Genomic DNA, 23,234 nt, shown 5'->3' with positions numbered 1-23,234 from the left:
TACCGGTTTGGGGACAGTGATTTTTGCACAACCCTTCAAAACTGCCATGGTGCTGCTATAGTCCTAGATGGTGTCTTCTGCACACTAGCCTCCATAACCTTGCCTTCCTGCCCCATGCCCTTCCCAGCATGCTTGTCAGTCTATATTTTTAAATTATTTTTTATATTCAATTGGGCAGTCACATCAGTTGATTAAGTTAAAAAAATAGAAAAAAGAAAAGAAAAACAGCCTGCTTGAGAATAATGAGGGAGATATTGGGAGAGGACCATAATCATACCCGCTTGCACCACATAAGTGCCTACATATTGGAACTGCAACGGGATGAATTTATTGCACATGAATCTGTAGGGGAAAAGCAGCATGACTGGGAGACATTGACAGGTTTTGTCTAAATTTTAAATACCAAAACATATGACAGAATGAATTGCTTTTAAAAGGTAATTGTCAGTGCTCTCCTTATAATATCAGAAGTTATTTCCAGTGGCCCATTCACACTACACAGTTATACTGCTATTATTTCCCTTTAAATCCTAGGGCTTGTAGTTTGTTGATGCACCGAAATGTGCTGACTGAAAGTTCTAATTGCCCCTCCTTAAACTGCAAATCCCAGGATTCCATAGGACAGAAGCATGGCAATTAAAGTGGAATGATAGCACTATAATTGTGTAGTGTGAACGACCCCCTAATTAGTTAAGAGCCTATAAAAGAGAAGTAGGCAACACACAGCCTACAGGGTGCATGGTGATATGTGCAGTTTCTCCCCTTTTATGGCTGCAATGTTAAATTTCAGCAGCAGGAGATGTGGCTCCCAATGGCTTGTGAAGTGGCACTCTCAGAGTTTGCTTACCACTGTTATAAAGAAATTGTTTCTAAACTACGGTTCACAGAGGTAACATTTCAAGTCCCTCAATCAGGAATGGGAAACATGACCTTTCAGATGCTGTTGCACTGCAGCTCCCATCAACAATAGTCTCCATAGCTAGAGGTGAGGAATGACGAGTGTTGCAGCCCAGCAATATTTATCCAGAGAATCACATATTTCCTGAGCTTGGCTAAGGTAGAGCCTTAGCATGAATGTTAATCTTCTTGAGTAGTTGAGGCTTTTATCATGGCATTACCCTGGGACATTTTTTATTCATTTATATCCTCCTTTCCACCCAATAATGGAACTCAAAGTGGCTAACATTTAAAAACAATACAGATTAAAACTATACATGGTCATTAATGAAAGTTATAAGAGTTATTTAAAAAGTGACTAACAGTTTAGAAAATTAAAACATTAAAGATTAAAAACATTAACTGTCATTAAAAAACATAGAGAAATCTTAAAAATGGCACTGCACAGCATTAAAACCCCACACTAGTTAGTTTTTAAAAGCCTGATAGCATAAAAATGTTTTGATCAGCTGACAGAAGGAGAACAAAGATGGAATTATCCTGGTCTTTCTAGAGAGGGAGTTCCAAAATCTGGAAGCAGCAATTGCGAAGGCCCTCTCACTTGTTCCCACCAAACAAGCCTGAGAAGGTGGTGAGGACAGACAGAAAAGCCTCTCCAGATGATCATAGATCTGCAAGAGGCTCATAAGTGGAGGCAGAGTCCTTCAACTAATCTGGACCCAAACTGTATAGGGCTTTATAGGTCAAAACCAGCACTTCGAACTGTGCTAGGAAATGGACTGCCAGCTAGTGGAGATTTTTGCAACAGGGGAGTTATGTTCTCTCTATAGCCATTCCCAGTTAGGCTGTTTAGGCCAACTGAAGAGTCTGAACACTTTTCAAAGCAGCCCCACATAGAGTGCATTTCAGTATAGGATATAACCAAGACATGTACCACCATGACCTTATCTGACTTCTCCAGAAAGAGGCACAGTAAGAGGAAGGTAAGAGAGACAGTGTATGCCTTAAGGGGTGGGTGCTTACTATAATTGCCTACCTCTTCCATTCCTACACTTGATTTTTGTGGGTATTGTAGTGTATAGGTTGTTTATCCTCTTTTTAAAAGAAAAGAAAAGGGGGGTGGAGTGGGTCCCATTCAAAGTTTCAGGTCTGTGTCTTACGTTTGGGGTATTGGTATACAAGTGGCCTGTTATTTTGCAAAGCAGCCGCATGCAGGAGAAGTAAATGTATGCCTTGCTGCTCTTTTTAAAATTTAGGATCTAGCTGCAGTTATTTTCAATCCAAAATAGTACCATCAGTACAACAGAGTATGTACTGAAAATGCAAATGAAATGAAGGTGGAGAATATGAGCATTTAAAGTACTGCAGGATTACGGTAAACCTCGTCCAACCTTACAGACATATTGTCACTGTGTTCATTGTGAGTTACCCCTAGGTAATACAGCACACTTAACTGTCACAATCCAAATGATCCTTTGGGGGCTTCTCAGTAGAAAGGCAGAGTACGAACTGGATGAACTGTGGTGCACAAAAGACCTGCACTGAATTGCACCCTCCACTTAGGGTTCTCAGTTCTTCTACACAATCATTACAGGGACAAGAGCCCTGTTCCTTATTTCACTTGGGAACCCCACCCCTCATCCCAAGTCATGACATGTTGCACAGATTTTTGAATGGGGTCAGGGCACTCAGATGAATGCCCCTTCAGTGTCCTCCACTCATAACCCTCCTTGTTTTCCCACTGTTTCTCTCCCTTTCTTTTTTCGGTGGCAAATCCATGAAGGAGAGAGAGAAATGGCATAGCTGCATCTTGCCTTCTCATTGCTATTGTGAGAAGTATTTGATCTAGAGATGTTGTGTACAGTATTTAAACGTTGATGCTCATAGGTTTCTTTGCATTTTTTAGACTTCATGCCAAACCAGAAATTATTATACTTGGTTATTGTATGCCTTATATAACCATTGATAGTTGGTTTTTAAACTAATGTTTGGTTTGAGAACCAGTTTGGTCATGTGGTTAAAATAGATACCCAAATTGTGAAATCCAACCTATTCTGGAAGCTCATTCAGTGATTTGTAGGCTGTTGCAGAACAAGGAGCATAGTGTTATTTGTACTGGTAAACTAATTTAAACAATTCTTCCAGCATCAATAAACCCGTCCCTTGTGAATGTACATATCAACCACCCTCCGGAAGCTGCGGTGCAGATCCATCAGGTGGCCAGAGTAAAAGGTGACTCAGACCAGTCAGAGGAGAACAGTGTTGAAAGTATGTTGATATCTCGGCTTACCACAAACCTCCAGTATGGTGATAATGCCACAGGCAGTAGCAACAATATTGTCACAGGTGGCAACCAGCAGCAGAGGCCTCAGAGCCTCATGGGAAGATGTTACTTGGAGACACTACATGGAAAGGTCAGCCATATTCTGTCTTATTCTATTTTATCTACAAATTTGTGATACAGCTGACATTTAGGGCACAAGAGACTAAAGGATAGAATGTGTGAACCAGGGAACATTTGTAAATGCTTAATTATGAAATACCAGTGTCTATTTATTTGTCTTATATATCCTTACCTTAAAACGTTCAAGGAAGCTAACAATGAAAGGAACGGTTTTAAAAAGGAACAATGAAAGCAATACAAAACAATGCAAAAAGAAAAGCATTATCAGTAGAAAAAAGCTGAGAGATAAAAGCACATGGAAACAATTTAATGACAGCCATTGATATTTTAAAAAATCAAGGTGAGTCATCTGGATGATTTACTCTCCCAAAGAGAATGTACAGTTATTGTTAAAATCACTTTTGATGAAAATTGCTCTAGATAGTGAAGGACAAAATGGTTAGCAAGGTTTAACCAAACTTGTAAAGGGCAAAGCCTTCCCTACAATTGTTTTTAGTTTATCAGAAGGCTTTCAGGAGCTGTTTAAGATAAGTCTGCATAGGTAAGCAAGCAGGCAGGGACGTAAATAATACATTTTGTATTGCTTTCATTGCTAGACTCACTCACAGAAGAAACTTGGCCCTTGGCAGAATAAGCTTTGGTTTACAACAGGGATGAGCAAATGTCAGAGGTTATGGGACCTCATTGGCCTTCCAGGAGACTTTAGGTGACTACATCCCCATTACACGCCTCTGCAAATTAAACAAACTCCCTAGAATCCCTCCAAATGACTTCTAGGGACCACGAGGGGGTAATTTTCCCCATATTTTAGGGACATTGTAGGCCCAGGAGATACCTTTTAAAAACAAAACAAAACAAAACAAACAAACAAACCCAAAGCTACTTCCTGGTTTTCTTCCTGGAGAGGATTTAAGGACAAAAATATTCAAGTTTCCCCCCCAAAAAACATTTTTAACCCCTTGTAGATCCCAGGGCCCACCAAACCAGCCCTGGGGTCTAATGTGGCATGGGGCTGCACTTTGCCAACCCATGGTTTACAACATCTTTTCCCTACCAGATTCCCTTCAGACATGGAAATTGTAGTATGGAGGATGTCAGATTGGAGAAGACTAGAGAGCTAGCATGATGTAATGGTTTGAGCAACTGGATTATGGCTCTGAAGAATAGAGTTCAGTTCCTGGCTCAGCCATGTAAACCCACTGGGTGGCTTTTTGAAGGTCACACCCTCTCAGTCTCAGAAGATGGCAATGGCAACCCCCCTCTAAATAAACCTGCCAAGAAAATCCTGTGATAGGGTTGTCTTAGGGCTGCCATAAGTCAGAAACGACTTGATGGCACACAACAACAATAAAGTGTAATACATACAAGAGAACTTCTGTTGGTGAACATAATGCATGGACAGGTTCATGTAAGAAGAAATGGTATATGATGCCCGTGTGTATATGCAAAGAAGTGTACAGCTATATGTTAGTGGACTTTCACATTACACAATTACAGTATTGTACTATAGGAGTATATAGTTTAAAGAGGCACTAGAGCTCTCTGGTTGTGAATTCTAAATAGCCTTTCCTGCCAATCTCAGGATTCCATAGGATGTAATCATGGTAGTTACACTGAAATTATAGTGCTGTAATTGTGTAGTGTGAATGGATCCTTTCAGATGGCTAAGAATTTAATTTCTGATCTTTTTTAAAAAACAGAATTTTCCAATATCTGAAAAAATTGAATGTTGGAAGAAGCAAACTTATTAATGTACCTGTTCCTGCTCTGACTTAGACCAGATTCATCACACCATTCTAAGATAGTGAAATGTATGCTTTGATGTGTGGTTTGGTGTGTGCCTCTTGATTTCACAGTGAACAATTTGAGAATTTATGCATTTTTTTAAACAAAGATCATCTTTGACTATGCCACCAATTGATCTGTTTTTGAATCTTTGGTGTGTTGTGCTAAAATGGACAGCAAATCATGATCATATGCATTCAGACCTCATTGCACCATCTGCTTCTTTAAACTGTTCTCAATAGTCAAGAAGAGGTTTGGCAAATAAAGTTTCACTGCCTATTAGAATGAGCACATTTGCATGATAGCTCCTTCCATTTTTTGATTTGGTGATTTGGCAGCACACACAGAAGAATCCATACTATAGTCTAAGTTTTTCTCCTTCTCCAGAAGCCTTTCCAAGCAAATAGGGAAGGTAATGATGCAGGCTGCAGTGGTCTGGATCGTCCTGAAACAGTTTGCACTTGTTCACAGAGCACATCTGGTCCCCATAAGTTACAGCAGTGCACATGGACTCTTAAATACAATTTGCAGCTGCTACCTTGACCATTGTATTGAAACATTTACTTCTAGGCTTTATTACTGTCTGTCTGTCATTCTCACGCAATACACATTCAAGAAATCTGGGTCCAAGGGATATCGATTTTGTAGCTAGCCTGTGATTTTTAGTAGGAAATAGATAAAACTTAGGAATTCTTTTCGCACTAAGTAAGTGAATGCCTGATTTTTGTGGTATATTACGCTCTCATGTAGCTTATAGGAAAAATAAATGCACAATGACTTGCTTCATCCCCCTTGTCACTCTTTTTCTCTCTGTCTTTCATTCTTGCCTCTTGCTACAACTACAGTTCAGAATAATACCTGTGTATTTTCTTTAAATTGCTATTGTGCACTTTTACAGATTTTTCAAGTATCTTCTGATTTTGCTATATCTTCCAATTTTGCCATTCAAATACCTTATTTCTGTAAACTTTTATCCTAGGAGTCATTGCTGGCTTCTGCTCAGTTTGGTGAACAAGTCATCCAATGTCCACATGCAGAGCAATTTATTTTGACATTAATCCATCCCAATTTTCCGTATATGCTTTTTGTTTTGTTTTGTTTTAAGTCAAGCAATTCTAAGAGGAATCTCAAAATCTAGTCTGAAACACTTTGCCTGTAATAAGAGGGCTGGAAAAGTCAAATTCTGCTTTATGAGAGTAAATGTTCCATAGGTTCATAATTCTATTTTATGAGGGTAAATGATCCATGGATTCAGTGCCCCCCCCCCCCCCAGCACTTGTCCTCTGCCTGATTTAGGGGAAGAGGCTCTTTTAATGTTTAGCAGTGTAAATAACAACAGGGAAACTTGAGCAATATTTGGAAATGATCACCATTGTTCTCTTTCCCCTCTTCTTCAGCTGGGGCAGGATCTGCAACTGAGCAGACTGGGTGATGGTTAAAAATTTGGGCAGGAGGCCTTTTCCTCTTCCTTTTTAGTCTGAAGCCAAACTTAGTGGAATGTTAGCACTGGGCACATGGCCATTTTGAGGGTGGATGAATGCCAGATTTGGCCTGTGGACTGCGACAGCTCAGCTTTAATGGGAAAGACTGTAATCCAGGGGGTCTTGTTGGGAGGGAAAGAGAGACTCATTAAGTAAATGAAAATGCCTTGCCACAAATGTCACCACGAGGTCTAGAAGTCCGTACCCATCTCACTAGCTAATATATTTAAGTCTGGGGAACAGGTATTTGTTTTATCCAAAGGCTTTGCTTGGTGATATCATCTCTCTATGTTACGCTCTGCTACTCAAACCTAACACAGTAATACTTTGCATTTAATACTAATACCCCTAGATTTCCAAGGCGTAAAGACATAGGCAGGCTTTCATTTTCCTGTCTGTGAGACTGTTTACTGTCGTGAAATGCATCTCATGCTGAAAGCAGAGAGCTTTGCTGCATATAATAATGAATAAATATAAAGCAGACAGCTTTGTGTGAGCTTAGTGCTAATCCATCCCTTTACACAAAGTCATGTCTGTACTTCTCTTTTTGTTCCTCATATTTATTGATTTTTTAAAATATAATTCATTTCTATCTCAGTTTTCCACTACAGATAGTACTAAAGGTAACCATGAAACACTAGCTATGATACTGCATTGGGGAGATGTAGCTACAAGTTGTTTCTATGACAAGCCAACTCCCCTTCACCTTACTCATCTGCAGCCCCCTTAGCCAATACAAGGTGCTGGTTATTACCTTTAAAGCCCTAAATGGCTTGGGTCCAACCTATCTTTGGGACCACCTCCTTCTGTACAATCTACCCTGCGCATTCAGGTCCTCTGGGACTGGGAGGAATTTGCTGCAACCTATAAAAACTAGATTGCCTGCAACTGCCCAGAGGACCTTTTCAGCTACAGCTCACGAATTATGGAATGGCCTGCCGGATGTGATCCGTCATATCACTACCCTAAACAGCATTTTAAAAGCTGTTACGACGGATCTCTTCCTATAGGCCTTTCCTGAATAGATACCCAGCCACCAGAAGAAAGCCCAGCCTGTTTACCCTCACTCTGCTGCACTTATTGTTTGTTTGCTATTATTTTAAGTGATGTTTTAAATTATTAACTGTTGTATTTTAAGGGGTGGGTGGGATTGTCGGCTATGGAATGTATTTTTATTGGACTGTATAGTTTAATGTTGTAAGCTGCCCCAGTTGTGTTGTGCAGAGGGGCAGGATAGTAATAATAATAATAATAATAATAATAATAATAATAATAATAATAAATCTATTTCCTGTTTTGTGGAGAGCAGTGGGACTTGCAGACAAGTGTCCAGCTATTTTCCTACAGCTGGACAGAGAATAGTGACATCATCTGCAATTGAATCTATAGCCTATAGCTGGATGCAGAGCAATGATATCATCCAGAAAACCTCTAAAGGTCCCTACCAATGCCTTTCTTTGTGCATACAGCAACAGAAAACAGATGGACACTTGTGGAAAAGTGGGTTAAAATGAATTAAATATGAAAAATAAAATAAATACAAGGTATAGAAGCAGAAGTAAAGGCACAATTTTGTACAAAGGGCACTAAGCTCACACAAAGCTGTCTGCTTTATATTTAGACAGTATTGTGGGCAGCAAAGCTCTCTGCTCTCGGCACAAGAAGAACTTTAAGACAGTAAACAGGACATGAAAATGAAAGCCACGTCTTCACTCCTTGAAACCTAGGGGTATTAGTATTATATGCAAAGTATTACTCTGTGAAGTTTGAATAGTGGCGCATAACCTAGAAGTGATATCACCAAGGAAAGCCTTTGGTTGCTGAGAAAAAGTGGGTTTTAGGAAGGCTGGTTATTGCATGATCAGCAGTGAATTCTAACCTCAGTGATGAAAAAAGTGAGTTGTTATGGTGTAAATCCAATTTATGCCATCATAATTCAACCACAGTATACCAGCTATCATTAAAACAACAGAATAATATAAGTCCTTATTATAAACAAAACCATTTGTCAAAGGCTAAGTTAAAGAGATGGGTTTTTGCACCCTTCCTAAAGTAAGGGACTGTGGGAAATAATTGCAATCCAAGCATTTCACAGTCTAAGAATAACACAGGGTAAAACTCTTCTTTGGGCCTGTCAACCAGGCTTCTTTGGGTGACAGTATTTTCAAGTGGTCATCTCTTGAAGATTATCTGCTTGGCAGTTTTTTTAGTTGCTTTAACTTTGCTAAAAGAATATATAAAACAAAGGACTTGGGCACTGTATAATCTTTCTCCATAAGCATGGAATGGATAGAATTCTAATACATCTTTTTTTTCTTTCATCCCTAGTGTGCTGAGCCATTGCCTGGCCTGGCTAAGTATGAAGATTGTTGTGGGAGTGTGGGAGTCTTTTGGGGGGTCAGCAGATGCATCCCATGCCCACTGAAACCAGGTAGGTGCTCTTTAAGGTGGGGCATTTCTAACTTCTCTTGGTATTCTTCTGATAGGGATTATTTACAAAACATGTATGAGACTGAGTACAAAATTGAGCTGTGGTAGAAATTATCCTTTTGGAACAGGAAGAGGACAGACACAAGAAATGGCTACTCCTTTCAGGGATATTATTTCCTCTCTGATATATATTTCTTTTGTGAATGCCTTTAGGCATGTTTTGTGGTATTCTCAGTATTGTTTACTTGGCTGCAGCATCAATTTAAGTGCCAGCAGGAATTGGTTTGAGTTGCTTGCTTGCTCAGAATTTTGCAGCTTTCTGACATGCCACCTCTATAAAACCAGAGGACAGCCTGATGTTTGTTCCATCTCAGAGACATTAGAAAAGAGAAAACTGGAAAATCAAGGCCATCGTTTTAGGAGGTGCGGCTGCAGATTGGCTGGTGAGGTTGCATACTCAGCCGTATAGAGTTATGGGTCTGCTTTCGATGAGGGCTTGGCAAAGACTCTGGAAATAACACTACATCAAACAATTGGCAGCACTGAATTTAGAGTCCATTCCAGGGGCATAGAAATATAGCTCTGCATTTTCTTTTCCCAGTATCCAAAGACTGAAGCAACTGTAGAAGATAGTTTGGTGATTTTGTCAGGAACATGGTACTTCCATTGATTTATACCATTGTGTGTATTGGGAAGTTATCATCCCACCTCATCAGTGAAAAAGGAGACTGACAGAGGGTCCTTCCAGATGGTTGCCTCCTTAGTGTTCCCCAGTTGTTCTCCTGAAAGTTCTATTCAGAACATTTGTCTTTTCACTCTATGGAGGAATTACGTTTTTTCTTTGCATGTGCATTGTTCTGTTTTCTGTACAATGTAGTAGGCAGGAAACAGCTATGTGTACAAGGAGCAGGCAATTTTGAGTTAAATGCATTTTTAATTTTTTAAAAATCAGTTATTTAATTTGTGCCAAACCTTTTTTATTTAGGCCCCAGAGTGTGATCTCTTTCATAGCTTTAGAAAAAGAAAGATATGCTACAAAGTGTGTTAATATTCATTGCATTCGTGCCATAATATTTCCACTCACTACATGTGGATGTGAAAGCTAATCAGTGACGAAAGCTGACGGGACAGTGGAGAGATAAACCCATCTGCAATATGATGCTGGAGGAGACTTATACATATTTCAGGGACCTATAAATAGTATGAGAAAAAAAAAATCAACCCTGAACTCTCATTAGAAGCCAAAATGATGAAACAGGTTGTAGTTTGGCTATATCATGATACAATGTGACTCAATGGAAAAGATGATAAACCTGAAGGCAGAAGGAAATGGAAAAGAACATTACAGGTGGATTAACCCAGTCAAGGAAGCCATTGCCCTAGGTCTGCAAAACCTAAGCAGGGCTGATAACTACTTAATAATAATAGTTAATTTAATAGTAATGTTGAGTCCATCTGAATCCAGTAAGATAGCACTGCTTTTCTGATGTTTTTCCCCAAATCACATTTTTGAGTGTTTTATGAAAAGAGGTGGAAGAATAGTGGAGAAAGCACTAGATAACAATGATCTGGATGAATCCACCTTTGCCCATGTAACTCCCTTGTGAATGGACAAAGAGTAGCTGTTCCTAGGGTGGAAGTAACCGATCCCCAAATCTAAAGGCATTCCATTAAAACAAAAGATCAACAGACTGCAGGCTGTGATTGATTGCAAACATATTTCTCCATCTTGGGATGGTCGGACTTTGGATCATTCACATGGTCAGGTTTACCATGTAAATAACACTTGATAATTTTATTGTGTAGAATTACTACAATAGGTCAAATTCAACGCACTGTGCATTTCTACTGAAGGAAGGAAAGTTCGTGAGCCATAAAATAACCTCCACCCTCCATTGATGCAGGGAGCAGTGTAGAGAACACTTTGTATATGATTACCATGATGCTGACCAATTGCATGTGAGGGCGCCGCCACAATAAAATGCAAAGCCGCATGTGGAGGAAAGGCCACAACTTTATTAACGCAAGCATCAGCAAAAAGGTAGGGTTGGCCAAAAGTTCTTGAGTTCTGGATCATCTTACAACCCGCCGTTGTAGGATAAATGGCATATCATATAAAGCAAGGCATCAGCATGAGCTAGGGGCTAGATTACCGCCCTCTTGTATCCATGCAACCCACAGATTGCATTTAACTAAAGCCCCTAGTCACCGGGAAGAGGTGTCACGTTATGGCCCCTGCAATGACCACAACGTATGCCCTCATCGCTCCCATGTCCCATAGGGACTCCCGATACAGTGCTATGCAACCTTATAGACCATGCCTACCACATTCAGAACCTCTGCTGCCACCACAAAGGCCATTCCGAAGGAACGCCACCGCCAACCCTACCCCGCAAGCAACACCAACAGGGTTCAGAGGAGCTGCCAAGCCAGCCTGACCCATGCCAAAAACTAAAAAGTCCAATACGGCTGAAGCTGCAACATATCAAGCGTTCAGCCTGGTGGAAGCACATCTGAGAAAACGCATAATGTCCACCAATGAAAAGCCAGGTTCCACCTCAACGCCGCCAGAGTAGCAACCAGTAAGTGCAGTCATCCGGCTAGGCAGTGGATCAGCAAATAACAGCAATGTTGGTACTTAGCCCAAACCTGCAAGTGGATGGACTGAACAATTTGCAAAAAGGAAAACAGTATAACGATCCAGAGATCAAACATGCACATGTAAGGAAGGGGAAAGGGGGGGGGGGGGTACCAACACGAACCAGGTGAACAAACCACAACTCAAACATGGCTATTTAGGAGCAGGGCCAGCTCCCCTACCGAGAAGAGAACTGGAGGAAGACAAGACTCTCAAAGGCCTAACTGTCCCAGGAGTCCTGTCACGACTAGAGGGCAGGACAGCCTAGCATGAGGACCTCTACAAGAAGCACAAAGATGATCAAATTTGCATTGTGGGCAAGAACACTTGGAGTAACGCAGGGAGGAGGGGGCAAGCCCCTTATGCTTGCCTCCCCGGAAGCTCAGCTCTGTTCAGCAGCAGAGCCGAGCAGAAATGGCGCCAAGAAGGATGCCGCATGGCCTTTTTATAGGCCTTTTCCAAAGGTGGGTGCCAAGAGGGGAGTTGCCCCGCCCCCAGGAGCAGCCAGCCAATCGGCTGCCCTGGAGGACCGGGGCAAACATGGAGAGGGACTATCCGCCTCCTAGAGTGTCGCTCAGGCGGCGGAAGTCCCTCCCTTTCCCCCCTCGGCCAGCCAATCAGAGGCCAGCGCACCCCAGCAATGCATGCTGGGGCGCGCCAGACCTCCATGGCGCCTGGCCCCGGCGGCAACGCTGCCTGCCTGGGAAGTTGGGCGGCAGCCTTTTTCATGAGTTTTAGAAAACTGATCACAAAAATACTGATTGCCAGAGTGACTATGGCATGAAACTGAACTCATAGTTATCATCAGTGTGGGTAGCCTGTCCTCAGAAAGAGGAGAAGAACCAGATCCCATCATGAAAGTGAAAAAGGCATTAATTTGATAAATGATGTTAGGCCTGCAACTTTGTCAAATTGGCATTATGTTATTGCTATTGTCATTGTGGATATGTGGGAAGAAACTGTGTAAAAATATATCTGTCCTATCTTCCTTAGGAAGAGCCAGCATGCATAGTGGTTTGAGTACTGGACTATGACTCTGAATATCAGGTTTCAATTCCCAGCTTGACCATGAAACCCAATGGGAGACCTTGGGCAAATCATACTCTCTCAGCCTCAAGGGAAGGCAAGGGCAAACCTCTTCTGAACAAATCTTGCCGAGAAAACCCCATAATAGGGTCACCTTAGAGTCATCATAAATCGGAAACAACTTGAATGCCCACAACGATCTTTCTTAGGAATGTCAACCCTAACCTGTAAGAAAACTTTCATGATTTTCTTTATGGAGTATTGATTAGACCAAAAGCAACATGAGAGAGGCTTAAAGACAACATCTTTCTTGGCTGGCTTCTCCAGCTGAGTGTCAGCATGCCATAAAGGTCTCTGGGGCCTAACCACCCCTTTAGTGCAGGGACAGGTGCCTGGAGGGTATATGTAAACTCTCATGCTGATATTGGCCTAGTGGCACTGCGTTTTCACATAAGATAGCTCAGTGGGAGATGGATAATTCTGATGATCATAAGGTTGAAAGGTGAATGATGGGATGAGCTCCCATCACTAGTCCCAGTTTCTGACAATTTAGCAGTTCGAAAGCATGCAAATGCAAGTAGATACATAGGTACCATTTCAGTGGGAAGGTAACAGTGTTCCGTGCAGTCATACTGGCCACATGACCATGGAGTCATCTTCAGACAATGCTGTTTTTTTGGCTTAGTAATGGAGATGAGTAGCGCCCCCTACAGTTGGTTACAACTAGATATTCTTGTAAATGGGAAACCTTTACCCTTACCATTATCTCAGGAGAAGTGTCACCCAGGGCAAAAGTGACAGCACACACAGGGTTATTCACACAATGAGTCAAAGCATGCTCTAGCAGCATTTCAGCATCTGTGTATTTTCCCCAGATTTATGTCTCTCTCAGTGGTAATAATGATATATTCTACAAGCAAAGGGGCAGAAAGCATTGGAAATGGAAAAAAATAGTTGTGTTACATGTCCATCCACTCAATCTTTTACAAATCTAGCTAAATACATGGTTGGGAGAAAGTATGCAACCGTCAAAGGATGAAAGTAAAACAGAAATCGACAACAGCTTCATAACATGTGCATAGGGCAAGGTTATGCTGTATGTTGTTTTATCATTTTACTCTCTCTATATCTCTCTCTCCCTGACCCCCCCTCTCTCTTTGTGTTGTGTTGGCTGTTGTTTTTTGTTGTTATATATTAATAAATATATGAAAAATAATATGGGAGAGAACCTTTGCTGGTTTTTACCCCTTTATAAAATTGCAAATAGGTAGTCAGGAATAGAAAATTACAACTAGGTAGTCAAGAATAGAAATATTATTATAAGATAAGATAAGATAAGAGGGCATAAATATCCTAAAGGCACCAGATCCTGTCTGATCTTGGAAGCTAAGCAGGGTCAGCCATAGTTAATTAAGAATGGGAGACGACCAATGAATACCAGATACTGTATGCTATATTTCATAAGAAAAGTGGCAAAACCACCTCTTGAGTATTCCTGGCCTAAGAGAACGCTATGAAATTCATGGGGTCATAATAAGTCAACAGGTGACTTGATGGCACATACGCTCACAACATAGTATATCGCTGAGATTATAAACTAATGCAGGTAAGGGTGGAACAATAATGAAATAGTGCAGACATGGAGTGGGAGGAATATACTTCATGTCAATAATTATATTATATACAAACATTCAGTTGACATTAGAGCAATTGTATTTCAGTTAACAAGCTAGTGAAAAAAGGAAATGAACTTGGGGGGGGGGGAACATGTCACCCCAAGTGCTATCATAAAAAAGGACTTGACTGTTTGCAATCAATGAGTGACACAACAGCTTTCAGGGTTCAACAAATAGATTGTACAAGAAGGCTCTAAATGGCATTGCATTCCACAAGTCAAAATTAGGCTTTACTCTGTTAATGAGTGCTCTCTAAGGCCCCATTCCCACTGGGTACAAAAAGCAGCATATATTGTTGCGATTCTGGCTTGAATTTTTTTCCCGAGTCCTAATCGAATCTGGTCCTTTGTTCCCATTAGGAAAGGCTGCAAAATGACTCAATTTATTTTCACTCATGTTTTTGTTCCCATTAGATTTTTCCCTGCTGTATTTTAAAGCGGAGTAATTTGCTCCCCGTTTCCATTGCCCTTCCAGAACCCTTTTTTAAAAAAGCAGCTGCCAATCAAGTGCTTAGGCAATTAGACGGTACAGTGCTTCGATGCATTTTGGTGCGGGCTATTTTTGTTCCCCGTTCCCATTTGCGTCTTTCAAACCTGTTTTTCTATTTTGTTTTGTTTTTAAGCAGTCAATCAATCGCTTAGGCACTTTTCCCCTCTGGGAAAAGGAGAAGGAGCCTCTATCCCACCAAGTCCCTTTGCATCCCAAGCTGTCCTGTGTCTTCCCGAAGCCCTTCTGGGAAAAGAAGGAGCCTCTATCCCCCCCAAGTCCCTTTGACCCCCAAGCTCTCTTGTGTCTTCCCAGAGCCCCTCTGGGAAAAGGAGAAGGAGCCTCCATCCCCCAAGTCCCTTTGCCTTCCCCATTGCTCCCTGGGGTGTCTGGGGGGCGATTGAGCAGGCATATAATAATAGTTTTAAAATAGCGTTCAATGGGTCTCCTCACACGTCGGTCTATGAATGTGGAGCAGGGGGGAGGTTGCAGGGGGGTGTAATGTGTTTACCGCATTTGGACACATAGCAATTAGCTATGTTTGGACACCCGACAGAGCGCCTAGGCGATCGAAAGCTTAATTAAAAAATTTTTTTTGTCTATACATGTGATTGCCTTACCCTGCTTCCCACTCCACTGGCGGAAAAGCTACGTGAATGGGGGAAAACAGCACCAGTATTGCAGGAAAGAGAACAAAGTGGGTGACACCCCCAGGCCAGCCCCTTGAGCACTGCTCCTCCCATCCCCAAATTCCCGAATTGGATACCCTTGTCGTTCCCATTCATTTGCCCCAGATCAGACTTGGGAGGTGGAGGAAACACTTCCAAAAAAGTACAGTCAAATTAACCCAGGTTCAAGCCCCCCTGATTCGGGTTTTCCCTGGAAAAATCAATTACATGGGGATCAGATCTGAATTCCAATGGGAACGAAATCGGCACAATGAGGATTGAATGCGCGCTCAAATGGGAATGATGCCCCCATAACCTGAGTCTTGATCCGCTTTATAAGCCAGTGGGAATGAGGCCTAAGTGTATGTGAAATTCAGCTCATTGTCTCAGAAAGGGATTACTATTATATCAGAAAACATAGCCTCATGGGTTCAAAGAACCAGTGCCTGCAATCATTGAACAGCCAACCGACTTTTGTATTGCCTCTGTCTGGGTCATATTTAGCCTGCTTGTAGTTTGCCAAGGGAACTTGTTCAGGGCTTTGTATTCATCTTTATGCTTTCTAAAACTTGCTGGATAACAGGCATTGATGCTATTGGGGTTAGAATATTGTGGGAGTCTTTTCTATTAGTCCTGAGAGTCCACATGATAATTTTGGGATGTCTCATCCTGATAATTTGAAAACACCTTTCTCTTCCTTAAAATCATTTGAACATTTTAACATTGATTTCATCTGCCATAATTGCCTTATAGACTGGATCTAACCCATACAGGGTCATTTGGCCTAACCATTTCTAATTTAGTCAGCCTTGCAAATGAACTGCCCATTTGGGCATTTCTACATGCTATGGCTTTCTCATTCATCTTTTAGCTGCCCTGCCTCATTGCCCCAGTCTTTTAGTTGGATTAAGAAGGAAATCTTGTTAAACAGTGTGCAAATGTGTTTGCCCTCTTGTATTTTTCAAGGTTTTAGTTTTTCTCCAAGAGAGAGAGAGAGAGAGAGAGAGAGAGAGAGAGTATTGTTTGTTGGAAAGTTGGAATGGGTCCTTGTGTAAAGTATGGTATTTACTACATTCTCTCAATGGACCTCCCACTGAGTCAGCCAGAGTTGGCAAAGCAATGGCAGATCTCCCAATTTAAGCCAGAGTCATTGAGAAATGCTAAGAGATGTTACAAGCACCATGCCCTTCTCTGTGCTAAAATGGAAAACATTTGTGAAAACCAAAACCTTGCCCATCCTCCCTAGGGTAATAATAAAGATGACTAAGATAAAATACTGAAAATAGTTAATGAACCCTCCAATGAAGTGGCTTCATTGTGCCCCAGGGAGGGTGCGCTGTGGGGCAAGTTTGAATAGGAGAGGGAGTTGAGTGCATGGAAATGGAATTTATGTAGTGCTTTTCATCAAGTGGGCATTTATATAAGTCTTTTTATCCAGTGGAATTTCAGCATGATTTATGGGTGGGTTACTCATCAGTCTCTCTGGAGTAGTCCCTAAAGATTTGGAAGAGACTGCTACTCTAAAGCCAGCAAATTGTCTCAATTGAATGTATGAATATTGTGTAAACATTCTGTTAGCTCACAAGTTTTTGCTAGCGGAGTGCAGCTGGCAGTATTGAACTAATTGTTCTACAGTGCATAGAAGTGTAACTGAGTAATTTTAATTGCTTTAATAGATTCAGTGGAGATGCTTGAATAGAAACTTATACCAGACACCAAAGCTGTTAGAGGCTTTTTGAGTAAACTATACAATTTATGTGACCAGAATTCTATATGCCATTGTAGAATCATATTGTTAGGATGGTCTATGAGCATCTGTTCCAAAACTCCCTTTTCTCCAAACCATCTACACAATTACCCTGTTTGAAGCCACCAAGCATCCAAACGATTTTAGGCCTGCTGTGAATTTAAAGCTGCGGCTTATTAAGAAGGAATGCAGTTCATTTAGGCTCAGCAGTCTTTGCTGAGGTGTTCAGCTGGATGGCTAGCTAGCTGCCCAAGAGACTCTCCCTCCTAGGGAAACTCTAGACTCACCAGTCTCACGTGTCTCACAGCAAGCAAACTGTATATGTGGCATAAACACACTCTTGCACGCTTAAACTAAAATTAGATTCTGGGACAGGTGCTTTGCCTTTCTCTTTTCTTCAACTTCTCCAATGAAGTGTTGAGCAATGGTGCAAACATTAAAATCTATGGAAGCAGCTGATAGCAAAGTTATGCTACACTTTCTCAATTCAATTCTGATGTTAGGATGCTCCCAGTTCTTCAGTATTGTAATCTCAGGTCCAAAACACGCTGCAGAGATAATCCAGTTTGAGACTGCTGTGACTGCCCTGGCTCAGTGCTAGGGAATCCTGGAAATTGTAGTTTATTGTGGCACCATAGTTCTCTGACATCCTACAGTTCCCAGAATCCCCTAGCATAGAGCCTGGGCAGTTAAAGTGGTCTCAAACTGGATTATTTCTGCAGTGTGTTTTGGACCTCACTTCTCAGAGAAGATCTACTGCATTCTATGTGCAGTCTCATTTTCTAATGGCATTTGAGTTCATTTTACTATAACTGTAACATGAGGATGGAATTGGAGGTTTTTAAAATAACTGAATATGCCAAACAACAACAACAACAATTATCCAACTAACCAAATCCTGGGGATTGATCACTTAATTTACATTATCCTTATACATACATATCAATGGAAGTGATTATAGGGGCATTGTTTCTGTTTTCTTCATATATAACACACTTCCTCTTTCTCCTGCATTTGCTCTGATGTCTATACTGCATTCATTTTCTGTTATAGTGGCCATCACCCAATGAATATCCTATACATGCTCTACTACATCAATCAGTCCTAAAACCTAATGTTTGGCATAGTTGATTAGCTAGTTGTAAAAAGAGAAACACATTTATAAAGAGATGTAATTAAACATTTTATGGCAAACATGATACAAATTCTATCCAAACTACAAGATAGTACAGTTCTAATAACCACTCTAGTGTATATGCACCATCTCTGCCTTGGAATAATGTTGCTTCAACATTTACCAAAGTAAGGGAGTATTGCACTGATTGAGAAGCTTAACTCATGTCTTGTCCAGAATTGTGCAGACACAAGCTATATGTGCCATGCATGGCACCGATGTGCAAATTAATTACTGATAGTCTAAACCAGAGTTTAGAAGAGTTACTTTTTTGAGTATCCTTCCCAGAATCTTGCAGCCAGCATAGCCAGTGCCATTGCTGGCTTGGAGATTCTGGAGAGTTATAGTCCAAAAGCAGTTACCTTTCCTTCTAGGCTATCATTCAAGTTTAGCATTTGGTATTGAAGCATTTCCTTCCATTTATGCGAAGCCACTAAATACTCAGCAATGGTCTCAAGAGGGTGTAGCCACAATAATTCTAGGTCTGCTGGAGAATTGCATCTGACTTTATCATTCTTTCCATTCCAAAGAGCCTGCCCCTATGGGTCTGGAGCTGTGGATTTGGAAGAAGGAGACATACAACTCACTTGAAGAAAACTGGTCAGATGCTCTGACTAAGCACAGCTGGTGACTGGATCTATAGAGTCAGCCAGGAAGGATTAGGGATTCTCACTCTGTGTGTGTCTGCTTATAATTCCCTCCAGAAAGAGGAAATGTGGCTTAGAGTAACTGGCAGCTGAGAGAGTTTTTCTTAGGAGAAAGGGGGTATCAGTCCAGCCTAAAGATCTGGCTAAGGATTAACATGGTGCAACTTTTGAGCTTTGCTATAGTGCCAGATTTGCAAACAGTAGGCTTTGTTATAAATACTAGTAATCCACTAGTGGCCAAAGAGGAAGACTCCACCTATACTGCCTGAAGAGTAACCCATTTCCTCAAGTGTCAGTTCAGAACTATGTTCATTTTTGTTATGTCTACAACCAAACAGTCATCCTAAGATTAATACTTCTAAATTCTATGAGGAACATTTGTTATCTTATTGGGAGGTTTGGCACAATTAGAGCTGTGGAGAGAAGAGAGAATATACACTGTTTAACTATTGTCTTCATAGCATGTTGAAAATATTTCAGAACATATGGGTGATAAAAAAACTATGGGAAGAAGATAGTTCACTGGACAGCTAGTCTACCATGTTGACTTCCAAACTGCCACAAAGGTTTCATGAAGACTGTACAATTTGATAAACAGAAATCAAATGCAACGTTTTGAAATAAATAGCTGCAGTCATCCCCTTCATAGTTTTTCTCCCTGGTGGTCTTCAGATATGTGGACCACAAGCCCTGTTATCTCCAACCCACTTTGATTAGTGTTATAGGTTTTGTAATCCAGCGTATCTGAAGAGGGTCAGGTTGTGAGAGACTTCTCTATGATCTGAAATTCATTATGCTATGGTTTCTTCTTTTTGGTGGCCTGTCATATTTTACTGTACAGCTATTGTTTTAGTCCCTGCCCTGCCCCCATTCTGGTTGCTTTAGGTTGTTCTTTAACTGGACAAAACTGACCCCTTATGATAACAAATCATAAGCGGTCCTGCATCCTCTAATAATAATTACCCATTCATTTTCATACTTATCCTTTTATTGATTACATCATTTAGATCCTATGATAAATTACTTTGCAGAAATTCAAAGAAAGAAAGTTTAATGCCCCATCTTGCCACATCATCATGTGATGACTGAAACCTCCAAAAGTCCTCCTGATCTAAATGGGTTCAGCTGTGAGGAGCTGTGGGGATGGGAGAATTAATCCAACTCAGACATCTCAACAGCTCCCCTTTCACATGTTCTGTAGGGCTCTCTAATCCTCCAGCCCAAAGTTTTAGGGGTATAAGAGGGAAGAAGGACCAGAAAACTTGTTAACTTTCTGAAATATTTTTTTAAAATTAAAACTATTTTAAGACAGAATGAGTTCCATTCAGTTGCAGACTACACAGCAAACTGTGAATTAAAAATGAATTGAATTTTTCTGATACCTTCAAGAAAACAGCTTTGGATAGGGGTGGGTAATGATAGTTTCTGTGTAAATCCTAAACTGGGTATGAGGATCATGTCATTCTCAATTTCCAAGTTGCTTTAGATGCTGCATGTGCACATGCCACTCAGATGCCTTCAGGGTGCCAGACTCTAAATTAGAAGAAGCGGTTTGGAAAAACACTCAGTTCTTGCTGCACTTTGATGCATATCGTTCTAGGTTACATGTCTGCTACACTGCTCCAAGCGCCTTTCTTTAGTGAAAGCAGGTGCATATGAAAGCATAAGGCCTGAGGGTTAACAGAAGCCAGAAGAGAGTCATTGCTGCTATGAATTATGAGTAGCTACAAACCCCACACTCACATGCACCTTGTTGAAGCAGTTGCATAGTACTCAGTTTAACAGTCACATTTAATCTGTTGGGGGGGCATAACTGCTCTGGGCGAGTCGTGAGCCATTTCTGACAACAAGGTGATGGAACTGGGCCAGGTATCACAGTAAAAAAACAAGGAATTGTCTATATGACAAACAGGAGGCCTCTATAAGGAGTTAAGGGCAGGTTCCAACAAGAGTAAGAAGGTGTTATTATTTAGCAAAGAACCACACAGAATAGAAGTAGAACCAAGTTGTTCAATCAGAATAGTGAGAAAATAGTGAGAAGGTACCACTGGTGTTGAGATAGACTTGTAAAAGTATAGGAACAGGCTACTGCTTTAGTTTGCTTAAAATGCTAGCCTTTGAGATAGATGACTGCCTCATTGTTCAACCTGGGGTATGAAGGCTTCATTTGAGTATGTCTGAAGACATGTCATAGTGAGTGGCATAGACATTTTCACAAGAGTACAGTAGCTTCTGCCAGGGTCCCAGCATTCTCACTGCACTGATGTTGGTCCTGGGCCCTCTGTGTTTGGGACCTGCTAGTTTATTTTCCCACTGTGACCTGATGCAGTCTTGACAATTTATATTATGATAAGTCAAAATATCAGCCCTCAAGAGAAGCCACGGTTCACCATTTTAATTTCCTACAATGTCCCAAATGATTCTTTGGGTTGTATGATATGAAAATGGAAGCCCAAACCTACTGTTGTTCCTTTTTGCAGCCCACCTAATCAAGTGGGGGTACTACTACTGAAGAGAGATCATTTGGCCAACCTCCCCCCCAAAAAAACAAAACCTTGGATTCAGCCCTGAACTGAACAGATTACATCTTGTTTGCCTCATGTAGTATTACATTTCTATCCCCATGTAATGGAATGGACAAGGCAGCATTGCTCCCGAGGAATACCTTTGCACTATTTTTCTCCTCTCCATTGGAGGATGTGGGTATGTATGTGTATATACACACTTATATGGAGTGGTGTAATTCACCACTCTAAAGCAGGACATACAACCCATAAATGGAAGACCAACAAAGATAACAAATGCAAAATCTTGACAAAATAATCAGAACTGAAAAGACTGACATTAGCCATCCAGTCTTCACAGATAAATCTGTCCAGTATTTCCTTCAAAAATCATGTTGGTTCACTTCAAAACATAGCACTGAAGTTTTTTTTTGAATTTATTGGCTTCTTATACTCACCTATAAAAAGGGGTTTTGAGAGGTTTAATTGTGCATGTTGCCAGCCGTTTAAAAAAAAACACAACACCATAGAACTATTTTAAGCAACTATTTAAAATTCTCTACAGTGAGTCAGGAAACCATGTGTAGCCAAGACTGTGAGAACCTTGTAAAAAAATGGGAAAAGGTAATAAATGGGCCCTGGGTTATTACTCCAGCACCTAATCAGGAGCCCATGTCATTCCTTCCACTTTCATTTCCCTTATCACGTGCCACTAGGAACAAAAAAACAAAAAACAAAAAACCACACCACATAAGCAGAGAATTTAGGAATGGAGTCACAGGTGGTATAACTGCACAATTTTGGCAACACCTGAACATAGCAGTTGTAAACTTTTGACAATGTAAACTTTTTTAAAAATGAACACGGTGGACTGCTAAAGCTCTTTTTGCAGGACCTGGGTAAGTTTTGTACCTCATTGTTTATCATAAGGAGCTGCAATTTTGTTTACTCATTAACACTGTTTTTGCTCCTCATTCTCAGAGGTGTGACGGGCAGGCTTTAACATGAGGGAATGTGAAATAATAGCTTTGTATAGCTTATTCTAGAAGGAAGGGTGAGCACCACTTTTCTTCATCTAATCTCCATCTTCTTATGCCAGTAAAAAGGATAGGTGGCATTTGAACTTTTTGCTTCATGTGTGAGCATGTTTCAGATTAGTACTGATGTTGGGATGTGTACACCTCTTTTTATCAGTCAAGTTTGCTTTGGAAGACGGAGCACTACATTGATATTGAACTTCGGTTGCCTTCATCAGAATATGATTATTTATTGCTGGAGTGGGAAGTATCTGGCAGAAGGACATAAACTTATGAAGTGTTCAGTGCCATCTAGGTTTCTGGGCATGATAGGTGCACCTTTGTTCATGCTCTATGCACTGTTTCTCTAGGAATGATCTTCTCTTCTGTTTCACATGTATACAAGCAGGGACTTAGCCAGGATTTTGGGAAGGGGGGGTTTCCAGACTAAGTACCACCATTATAATGGGGCTTGGGCGCAGTAGCGTGGCAGCATACACCATTCATTGTATTTAACAGAAGGGGGGGGTTCGGACCTCATGGACCCCCCGGCTACATCCCTGATACAAGAGTGTAAAAGAGACAGAAAAGAAATGAAGCAAAAAAGAGAGTGAAAAACCCATGCAGTGCTACCAAATTGGCCCACTCTTGGTTC

General features: G+C 41.0%; 1 protein-coding gene across 1 annotated transcript in view; it reads left to right on the top strand.

Annotated features, from left to right (window-relative positions):
• The window catches only part of LTBP2 (latent transforming growth factor beta binding protein 2), a 229,350-nt gene that overhangs the window by 113,814 nt on the left and 92,302 nt on the right, over positions 1-23,234 (top strand). The window contains exons 9-10 of the mRNA XM_042444931.1: positions 3,043-3,311; positions 8,896-8,998. Of these exons, the coding sequence (XP_042300865.1) occupies positions 3,043-3,311; positions 8,896-8,998 (372 nt within the window). The remainder of the gene's footprint in view (positions 1-3,042; positions 3,312-8,895; positions 8,999-23,234) is intronic.

Source organism: Sceloporus undulatus, chromosome 1 (genome assembly GCF_019175285.1).
Source record: "Sceloporus undulatus isolate JIND9_A2432 ecotype Alabama chromosome 1, SceUnd_v1.1, whole genome shotgun sequence".
In the NCBI taxonomy this organism is placed as follows: domain Eukaryota; kingdom Metazoa; phylum Chordata; class Lepidosauria; order Squamata; family Phrynosomatidae; genus Sceloporus; species Sceloporus undulatus.
Note: the sequence above shows the minus strand (reverse complement) of the source record. Positions and strands in the feature narration are given on the sequence as shown.